This window comes from Linepithema humile, chromosome 6 (assembly GCF_040581485.1).
Source record: "Linepithema humile isolate Giens D197 chromosome 6, Lhum_UNIL_v1.0, whole genome shotgun sequence".
NCBI lineage: Eukaryota > Metazoa > Arthropoda > Insecta > Hymenoptera > Formicidae > Linepithema > Linepithema humile.
This window is the reverse complement of record NC_090133.1, coordinates 23,633,011-23,643,172: the sequence shown is the minus strand read 5'-3', so window position 1 is coordinate 23,643,172 and position 10,162 is coordinate 23,633,011. Positions and strand designations below refer to the sequence as shown.

The window sequence follows — 10,162 nt, the reverse complement described above, 5'->3', positions numbered from 1 at the left end:
TGCGAGGAAGAATGACGTTTTAAGAGGCACAGAGAAACGCGCGTTGACTTCCGATGATTAATGTGACGTTATATTGTCCGTTACATACGCGTTTTGTAGGACGTAATAAAGGATAAATTTTAATGAGTAAGTGATAAGCGCAAGCAGATGCGTAAAACGTAAATATTTTATATGAATGCTCATTGTTAAAAAAATGCTGTTTATGTGAGAGATATTATTTTCTAACATTTATAGAATAGAGAAAATATCTTTATTTTTAACACAAGCAGAATCTTCTTATACCAATTTTTTGTTTTGAAATAAATTAATTATTTATTCGCACATAAAAAAAGGAAAGACAGAAAATGATAATTTCTATCAAACAAACTTTACATGTATCGTAGAAAATTCCTTTTTACGGCTTTTAATGCGTATCTACTGAGGTATAAAGTAATTTTTATTCGGTGAGAAATGCTTATTTCAGTGAAAAATGCTTGTTTCGGTGAAAAATGTAGTCTCGCGCTAATCTCGACCTGATTATACTGCAGTGAGTTACAATGAGATTAAGTTTGTGAAACGATTACGAAGAAATGATGAAGACTGCAAGTCTCGCCTCGCTCCGTCAGTTTCGTCGGCAATTTCATGCGCGTATATTCTCGCGTTACCGGATATTCTGCATGTGTGCGATTCCATCACACTTCATCCCCGTTTTCCGCAGATCGCGGGAGGGCACATGATAAATGCTCTGACACTGACATCAGAAAAATACACTCTCGTTTCTTGAACACCGGTGCCCCGGCAACCCCTTATCTCCTGGCTTAAGCCCGACTTTCTTTCTGAGAAATGGCTTGTTTAAAAAAAGGAAAAAATGACTAGTCGGATTTTTATGAGCTATTTAGATCTATTTCGCCTTAACGATCTTAAGATTGCCTGCGGTAACGTGAGCGCGTAAGCGTCAAAAACGGGATTAATATAGACGCAAGATAAATGAATGCGGCTTGATAGTTTAAATGTACATTTTTTTTATACAGTGTATACAAATGCATCAGTAAGTACAGAAAGCAAAAACAATTGTAGGTTTGTGTATTATCCTTGTTAGTGCAATTTGTCTGCTTATAAGTCATGAGTCATCTGGGATATGCTGTATATCGTTTTCTCATAAATAGAGTGCGGAAATTTGTGAGATTTGACAGTGAGCCATTTTAGCTGACAATGAGATGCATTGATATGCTCCACATGTATTACCTTCGTGTGTGTCATTACTTAATCTAAACAAAACACTCTTATTCCATTATTGACGTTGCCAGGATAATATATCTAAAACTGCACGAACAGAATGGCTTATGTTGCGTATATATTGACATGTCTTTTGCAAGATAAACTTTAAAAGAAAGAGAAATCCATCGCTAACATACATAAATGTGTACGTTGCTTTACTATTGTAAAACTACACGAAATTCCGCACTTTAATATTACAAGTTATCTTAGACAAAATTTTTGTACTATTTATTACATATCTTATTTTTATTATATTACCAAGTGCAAAATCTTATATCATATTTGTAGCGCCCAATTTATTCGCATTTGTCTTACCCAAATCAAGGTAATATCATACGATATAAAATGAGAATAAATTAGAGTCATCTTCTTCATCACAGAGTCGTTATATTCAAAAAATATTGATCTCTAGTATTTTTCATTTTACACTCGCAATTAACACTGGACAAATATTGCGTTATACAAGAATACATTTATATTAAATGTAAAGTACTATTGCTCATTACTCATGATCGATTTTGCTCAGGGTTTAACACATCACATTTTATTAAATAATCCATTCACACGTAAAAAATAATCTTTACACATAAATTTAAATAACAAAAGAGCATTATTAAGCGTTTATGTCATATGTAAATATCACGCTTTTCGAGTACGTATGCCTGTAATTATACGCGAAAACAGGGTATGAAAAGCTCAATTATCTACTATAAAAAAACATGGACAAATCTATGAAAAATATCGTACTACATTCTCAAAATAAGAATAACGATAATCACTTTGATGATTCGTCCTCGCAAATGTACAGTTCAACAATTCGACAACATTATATAATATTCTATCCTTAATTATCAACTACATTAAAAATTTGAGTATATAACGCAGATATTAAATATGTACGTGCAAGGATAAATGCTAAAATAGAGATATTCTTTTTCTCGTTTTCAGTTATAATGCATATTTTAAGATACGATAAAGTGAAAACGATCACAAATATACAAGATGTTTCGTAATGTATACAAACATTAGTTTTTTTTTCCGTTTCGTTATTAAATATTTTGATAATAAGCCTCAAATTAAAATATTATTATAGAACCTAGAATTCCGAACATAATAAAAATTAGAAGTTTTATTGGTTTAATATATCACAGCGTTTTAAATTTGAAACATTTATAATTCAGAATTAATATCTCGAATTAAACAGACGGGATTATACTAATAATTACTTTTAGCTCTAATATCTGTAATATAAGAGAAAATGAAACATTCTGCATATTAAGAGAGATTTTATACAAAATTATATTGTATGTTTTAAATATTTTTTAGTTTATTCTTAAAAGTAATTCAATTATTTAGATTAATAAAAATAATTTGACTTTGTTTTAACGGCAGTCGGGGTTATGTAAAAAGTTGGAAATATGCAAATATAGAATATTATGAGAAACGGTAGCATATATCATGGCTGAGAGCGCCGCTTTTTTTAAATTTATTTTGGACCATGAAATTATTCCGCAAATGAGATACGTTTCGCAGCGCTCGTATTAAGTAAAATTCGCAGTTTGCAAGTAAAATATTCTTGTATTCGGACGTAATTCTTGTAAAAATTTTGGTAAAAACAGTCCGATTTCTTAAGTATTGTTGCATACGCGATTATTATAGACTAGAGCGTGTCTCTAATACGAAAAGAGGCAGTCGCTAAATAATTTAAAAATGAAACTCACTACAGATTCCAAAAACTTAATCGCTTGGATAACCACAAGTGCGTGTAATACTAAAATAAGTATTTCTATTTTATACATGTGCTGCAATCTTTCCATCAATGTGTAGTAAACACGTCGAAATGCTCGAGTGCTCAATTCGCTCAGTCGTTCCATCGTGTGATGCAGCTTAACATGCTCGCTACATAATCTTTCTATAAACATAAATTGATTATGATTATCGGAAAAAGAAATATATTCTGCAGCTAATAACTAAGATAATTACATTGCTTAATTTTCTTAGTCAATGTACATGTTACATAACGTGTTAAATTAACATTGATCGTGCAATTTGTATTTAGTATTTGTATTTCTTTTGTATTTGTTGATTTTACGTTAAATTTTATTACACTAAAATACAAAAGTACATTACCTGTATCAGTATGAGTTTCTTCTTCTGGTGCAGGTAAGTACTTATCCAACATAATTTCAGCAAAATCGGTAGTATTGTCAACAGTCCTTAAGATATTGATACCCGTCTCAGTTGACATGACTTTGTCTGCTTGTTGCCAACTGTAGACTCTTAAGTAATGAACTTTGTAATACGTAAGTAAAGTTATAATTCTCACTCTGTGCTTGGTTTCTTGCTTTAAATCAGTAAAAGTTTTAACCGCGGGACGGAGACGTTCGGATACCATAGATTTGGTGCGGTTTAATATCTGCAAAAAGAGAAGAAATATATGTAAGATGTGTATATAAATTCAAAGTCTAACGATGATCCATATTGAGAACAGAAAAATATGTTTAGGTTACCTGCTTAGGTTCTTCTTTAATTATAGGCAACTTTACTGCAACAAAATCGATGCCCTGACACAATGTTTTGTCTAAAGTATAAATTGGTTTCTCCATCAATCTAGCGACCGGTAAAGACTTTTCTATCATTATATTCACCACACTCTCCACTGTATCAAAAGCCCAATTTACAAATGTGTTTGTGCCCTTCACACGTTCGTACACTTCTGTCGACTTATCCCACAAATAATTTACACTGGGTATTTTACGTGCACGATCGACAGATTGAATTCGATAAAATTGATCCGTAAGTTCTGTATCCATGGCTGCGATCAAACTGAGATCTCTTTTTCATGGAAAAAAGTAGATAGTCCTTTAGCTTTCGTGATAGTAGAACCTGTAACAAAAGAATAAAATCAAAGTTTGAATAAAACAAGGAATACAGGGTACACAGACGAATGTTTATGAACTCGGACCAGTTTTAAGCGAAACACTTTATATTATAAAATCAAAGAGTTTCAAGAGAAAATTTATATAATTTAATCTTTTTGAACAGTTTTTATTTCAAAAATTGAAAGGAAACACAAGTATTATAAACTTTACTCACACAGATATCTATTATTTACATAGATTACACATAAAAATAAAGTACTTAAGGTACTTAATAAAATATTTGTTATTATCAGCATTGCATCATAATTGTCATTATGACATTATTACTTTAAATATCACAACTCAGCAAAAAATGTTCTGACTATCCCTTAACACATTCCATTTGTAGCTTATATGCTCTAATATGAATTGGATTTTAAGCAAAATACAATATTTAACGAGAAAAAAAGAAAGACGTTCAAACACATTGAGTGAAAGTAATATCCGGACGTGTTTGGGATACAAAGCACCAGCGAGCGGTATGGAAATACGCGCGGCTTACTGCGTCTTATTGTTACACGCTCGATCGATGGCAACGTGCAAGCGTCCAGCGAATTATAGAAACACACGTTTCAAGATCAATGTCACGAACGCGAATTGACAGATAGTCCGTCTAACATGATGCAACAAAGGAAACCGATCGGTTGACACTTACCCGATGCAATCGTTGCGACTCGACACGAGTTTCCCTTTAGCCACCCTATGCCTTTGTGTGTTTCCTTCTCTTTCTCCCACTGCTCCTCTCTCAAGTACCACAGCTGCTGTACCTTGATCTCTGACTCATTTCACTACGAAATTTATTTACTCCAAAGTGCAATCGAGAGTTCAATTATTTACACACTTTTAGCAACGTTTATTTATTCCCTGTCATTTTTCACCATCTGATATGCTCGAGCAGAGTCGAGCAGAGATATAACCGTGTCCCAAGCGAGGTTCACGTCACTACCATCAAGTGTCCTAGTATGGCAATTCGGTGCAAACCGGAGCAATCGTGCGTCGGTAACGTGACGAGTAGGCAGTCTATAAAAGCATATTGTTTAAAATGGAACTTTAATATATTTATTTTTTTCCATTTTTTATTATTTTTATTTTTATTTTTCTTTATGAAGAAATTTTGATTTAAAAAATATTTAATATTCTTACTTTTTATTTCTTATTATTTGAACCAATATTACTTTTTATTGTTTGAACTAATATCATTTGAAAAAGAAACACATAAAATGTTGAGATTTTGGTTTTTTTCCAATAATTTTAAATGTTATAATTTTATCTTACAATTAGCACCATGTAAAAAAAGATTTGGTTACTCCACATAATATTTACACACACAACACACACACACACACACACACACACACACACACACACATTAATACATATATAATAGATTTAAATTAAAATTTTTAACTTATATTTTTATATAAAAGAAAAAAATTATTGCATTTTTTATATTTTATTTTATTTTTTTGGCAAATGTAGATTAGATTTTTCTTAGCAAAAAATGAATTATCTGATTTAACTTATTCTTTTTAAATAAATTAGGGTAAAGAATAATAGGGTAAATAATAATAGAAACAGCGTTCCTTGCAAAGTTATATTTGAGAATCCATTCTATGCACTCAAAATATTTTACAATATTTTTACAAAATATAGATTTGCGTGTATAAATTGTACAAAATACAATTTTAGTATTTATTCTTTATGTTTGCAGCAGTCCTTTAGAATGATATGTTTTATAGTGCTTAAAACATATTTGCACATTGTGCATCAACTAATAATGCTAATAATAATGATGCAAAAATTAATAAGATTTTGTAATAATTTATATATCAATATAAATTTTAACGTGCGTAAAAAAGATATTGTTAAAACATCTATTACTGGCCACAGAAAACGCGATTTACGAGTAATAAAGAACGTATAAACATATAGAAATGCTAGATGTCCAAATTGAAGAGATTTAACACACCGTTTGCTATATAATTTTAACATCAAAATATTGCTAATTAAGAACGTTAGATTTTTCGATTCTAAAATTTTTTTTGAAGCAGACTTAATAATTTTAACAGAATGCTATTGTTAAGAAATTAATCAACTTTTGAACAAATATAAATAATACATGAAATTTTTACGTATATAAAAATATGCTACAGTATTTTATGTTTCTATGAATATTTAAAAGTCTCACACAAAATATATAAGAAATGAATCGATTAAATTCTGCATTAAGCTTGTGCACAAAAGTGCTTTTGAACTTTGAGCTTATTTTTTTTCTTCATCCGTTTTCTCTGTCGGGCTGCTTGCCTGCTTATCTTCTACCTGTTTTTGTCCGAGATTCAAGAATTGCGTGAGATGAAGAATTGATACCACGCTAGATATGTATGTCGTTACGTCTTCCTTTTTTACTGTTCTTAACTGCGCAGCAACCGAGTGATAAACACGATTAGCGGTTTTCGTGGACAGCTGACCGATAGTTTGCAACGCGTGAAGTACTTTGTTTTCATCCGCTGAAATTGGATCTGCAATAACGTCATTGTTAAGAAGATATCATTTTAATAATTAGTATATTGCGGAAATCTGTAATATTTCTGAAAACATACTTGGTGCATTCTCTTCTCCCTCTACCGACGGGAAGTAATGGTCCAATAGACGATTGACGAGCACGCTGGTGTTGTCAACACCCTGTACAGCCTTGTTACCGTATTCCGTATTTAGAAGCTCGTTCGCTTTAGCTATACTGATTTCCTTCAGTGTAGACGCCTGTTGCGTAGCTGATTCCTTTGCCGCGTTAAGTTTCTCTATGGTTGGCTGTACAGAGCTGCTCATAACCGCTTTAGCAGCGTCATATATCTGTCAAATGCAAAAGCCACATTTCTTGTAATTAATTCCAAAAATAATTAAACAAGTAATATGTGAATTAGATTATTTTATATAAGCAAAAAAAATTAGATTATTTTATATAAGCAAAAGTAATAAAAACGTAATATTATAATATTACTTTTCTATTACTTTTGCTTCAATCTTTTAAATTGTTTGCTTGAGCAACGTTATTAGAAGCTATTTACTGTGTGAGCAATCACTAAACCATTCTAATATAAACAGAGATAAGTGATATTTACGAAATCTTGTTACCTGTTGCGTAAGGCAAGATGTTATGTAAAATAATCTTTAAAAGCAGTTAATATAAACACTTTTTTAATGATTTTATAAATGGAAATTTAAAGTTTCCTATTTAATAACAATGTATTCATTTACTTTATTTTATTTTTTAATTTATTTTAACATCTATATTTCATTTTATTAATCTTTTACCAAATTCTGTGAACGAGAAAAATTATATACAAAATGAAATAAAAATCTAAATAGAAAAATTTATATTTTGAAATATAAATATGAAGAAAATTGTGTTATGAGTCTAAACAGATTCAAACTGCAGTGGTTTGTGCAGCTGCTAAATGTTTCGCTACTAGAAGGCTAAAAATAAGACAGGTTTTCTATAACGTTACCTGCTGTGGTGGCTTCTTTACAATCGGAACTTTTTGTTCGACGATGTCCAACCCTTCGCATAGCTTCTGGTCGACAGCGCTGATCTGTCCCTCAAACTTTTTAGCCAAAGGAACTGTAATCGGTGCCGCCGTGGCAGTCGCATAATACAATCCTGCTTCGGCATAGCGTAGAGCCCAGTTTACCAAATGATGGGAATCCTTAACGTAAGAATATGTTGATCCTGTCTTTTCTATGGCCGAATGGATTACGGGAATATTTTTCACTCGGTCTAGTACTTCCAGGCGAGGAGTACTCGCTGAGTTTGGCGTGGTTTTATTGGCGTCCGCCATTCTTTCTGCAAACCAAATATTATGTCAGACAAGCATACAGATTGCTTATTTGAAATGGCATATATCAACTGCAAAATTTTTAAAAAATAAAAAATGTATTGTTGTACATTATATTCGCGTCCGATATACGGAAACAATTTTGAAGCTTGTGTGCTTCTATAAATTTATGATTCATATTTCAAAAGTTGACTTATGCCATTCTTGATAAATAATTGACACATCGATAGGAAAAAAAAAATAATACAATTGAAGACTATGACATGCACAGAAATCATAGGTAACAATGATGCAATAGTGAATCTAAATTACATGATAATGCTGGACTATAAGACTTTTAAAAAAATTTCACGTAGAAACGACAATGATGCTCGTTACGTGTTTAAGTGGACTCGTACATTTCAAAGGTAAACGGGCATAATGGTGAATAATTATTTTTGCTACGAAGACCTTTGTACCTTTGTATAGCTGATTTAAACTTGTTTATTTAATTCATTATCTGAGCCGCGTTAAGCCAGATATTTTGATATCGTTACCGATAGCTTAATGGTTAACTTTACTTCATTTCTCTCTATATGCAATCGATGAATTAATAAAAAGAAAACACAATCGGTGCGTAAAATCGATGCAACATATATATATATTATCGTACATGTCTAGTCGGTGTCCTACACATTTATTGATGTGCATGTGCGAAACAGTGCTAAAGAGAATAATTCAACGTAAACGACATCAAGTGTTCCGAATTAATGTACTCAACTTGTCATGAGATTATGCGCGTAGTACATGATTTATCCACTAGAACAGACGATAGATAATAGTGAATCTTGTTATTTTGCGTTGCTATTGCATTGCTGCTTTACAGAATGCATATGGAAATAAATGTTTTTAAAGGAACGTTTTTTTTATATTTATACATTTTTTGTTTTGTTTAAAACAAGCTTTTCCTTAGAAAAGATTTGATTTGATTTTTTTATCTAATCTATTTTAATCTTAATAACTTTTTTACAATTAAATTGTATTATTATTCTTGTCAAATTAATGGATAATCTTTTAATTACTGTTATATAAAAGAATTGTTTCGGTATAGATAATATTGTTCACTTTCACTTTCACTTTCAATGAGTTCTTACTTGATTTATAATAAGTATTAAACTACTTACATTTGTGGGTGACTTGCTAAAGAAAATTTGCCGATAACCAAAGCTAACCGTGAATCACTAACTTACAAGAGATGTCGTGTGAGACTGACGTTATATACTTGTGTGAGAACTCGTACAGTCCAAGAACGTCATTATTGAAGTAGAGGGAGGCCGGAAACAGTGCCGTCAAAATCAAATGATTCTCTTTAAACGGAAGCAGAAATTAATTTATATTTTTTTTTGCAAAAAATTTCTATTACAAATCATAATTCAAACAATTGAAAAAAATGATTCATATCTGTATACCGAAATTATGAAATAGAACTTTTTGTTTGGAATGTAAAAATTTTGAGGATACGCACGTATTTAACAAAATTTTTTTAATTTATCTGTTTCTGTGAAGTTTTCTTGAAACTACATGGACTTAATTTGAATAGCTCTCGTAGACTATTTCTTATACGTGAATCTCTCTTTCTAATTCGGCATTCTTCTATTTAATATTTATACTCTAATATACTTATACTAATATACTTTTATTTAATCTTAGAAAAAGAAATTTTACATTTATCAGAAAATATTACATTTTTTTTTTCCTATTTTTTTATTTGATAAAGTATAATACGAAGTCTCTCAGGTTCTACGTGACATATGCACGTCTGTGATACTTACATTTGTGCTTCTGCGCGATGAGAGGAACGTCCCATGTCCATGACGTGGCGGTCACACACTCTCTTACTGTAGAGACACTCTATTCTATAGATATTACACGTGAAAACCGAATGAGTAACGCACTGAGTTGACCTTACGAAGAATGATGACTGAAAGTCATGATGATGCTCAATATTTTACAAATCTGATGCAATTTATCTATTTAGTGTCGCGTTCAAATATTTGTATCATTACATACTCTTTTCTTTATTAATTAGCTTTATTAGTTCAAGTAGAAACTTTATTATATACGGTAATTTTATTATATATACGATCAATTTTGTTATATACGGTAATGCTT

At 31.1% G+C, this 10,162-nt stretch overlaps 2 protein-coding genes across 4 annotated transcripts; both read right to left on the bottom strand.

Annotated features, from left to right (window-relative positions):
* Positions 1-981: 981 nt before the first annotated feature.
* On the bottom strand, positions 982-5,152 carry LOC105672094 (lipid storage droplets surface-binding protein 2-like). Of its 2 annotated transcripts, none has more exons than XM_012366806.2 (4): positions 4,834-5,152; positions 3,768-4,143; positions 3,388-3,673; positions 982-3,169 (listed from the first exon to the last, which is right to left on the bottom strand). In XM_012366806.2, exons 2-4 carry the CDS (start codon positions 4,068-4,070, stop codon positions 2,931-2,933), a joined length of 828 nt encoding a protein of 275 aa, XP_012222229.1. In that variant the 5' UTR covers positions 4,071-4,143; positions 4,834-5,152; the 3' UTR covers positions 982-2,930. The 2 variants fall into 2 exon arrangements, with proteins under 2 accessions (XP_012222229.1, XP_067212821.1); XM_067356720.1 differs by lacking the exon at positions 4,834-5,152 and adding an exon at positions 4,354-4,700.
* A 606-nt stretch (positions 5,153-5,758) lies between these two features.
* Positions 5,759-9,332, bottom strand: LOC105672089 (lipid storage droplets surface-binding protein 2). Of its 2 annotated transcripts, XM_067356719.1 has the most exons (5): positions 9,175-9,274; positions 8,772-8,809; positions 7,685-8,019; positions 6,779-7,028; positions 5,759-6,697 (listed from the first exon to the last, which is right to left on the bottom strand). In XM_067356719.1, exons 2-5 carry the CDS (start codon positions 8,797-8,799, stop codon positions 6,441-6,443), a joined length of 870 nt encoding a protein of 289 aa, XP_067212820.1. In that variant the 5' UTR covers positions 8,800-8,809; positions 9,175-9,274; the 3' UTR covers positions 5,759-6,440. The 2 variants fall into 2 exon arrangements, with proteins under 2 accessions (XP_067212820.1, XP_012222221.1); XM_012366798.2 differs by lacking the exon at positions 8,772-8,809 and having other exon boundaries at positions 9,175-9,332.
* Between the last annotated feature and the right edge of the window lie 830 nt (positions 9,333-10,162).

Bases quoted from the DNA above. Each gene is read 5' to 3' on its own strand.
- LOC105672094 (XM_012366806.2), bottom strand. From the start codon at position 4,070: ATGGATACAGAACTTACGGATCAATTTTATCGAATTCAATCTGTCGAT. The intron at 3,674-3,767 runs GTAACCTAAACA...CTCTTTTTGCAG, and splicing joins TTAAAGAAGAACCTAAGCAG to ATATTAAACCGCACCAAATC. The intron at 3,170-3,387 runs GTAATGTACTTT...TTATGTTTATAG, and splicing joins AGAAACTCATACTGATACAG to AAAGATTATGTAGCGAGCAT.
- LOC105672089 (XM_067356719.1), bottom strand. From the start codon at position 8,799: ATGTACTACGCGCATAATCTCATGACAA. The intron at 8,020-8,771 runs GTTGAGTACATT...TTTGGTTTGCAG, and splicing joins CGCGCATAATCTCATGACAA to AAAGAATGGCGGACGCCAAT. The intron at 7,029-7,684 runs GTAACGTTATAG...TGCATTTGACAG, and splicing joins TAAAGAAGCCACCACAGCAG to ATATATGACGCTGCTAAAGC.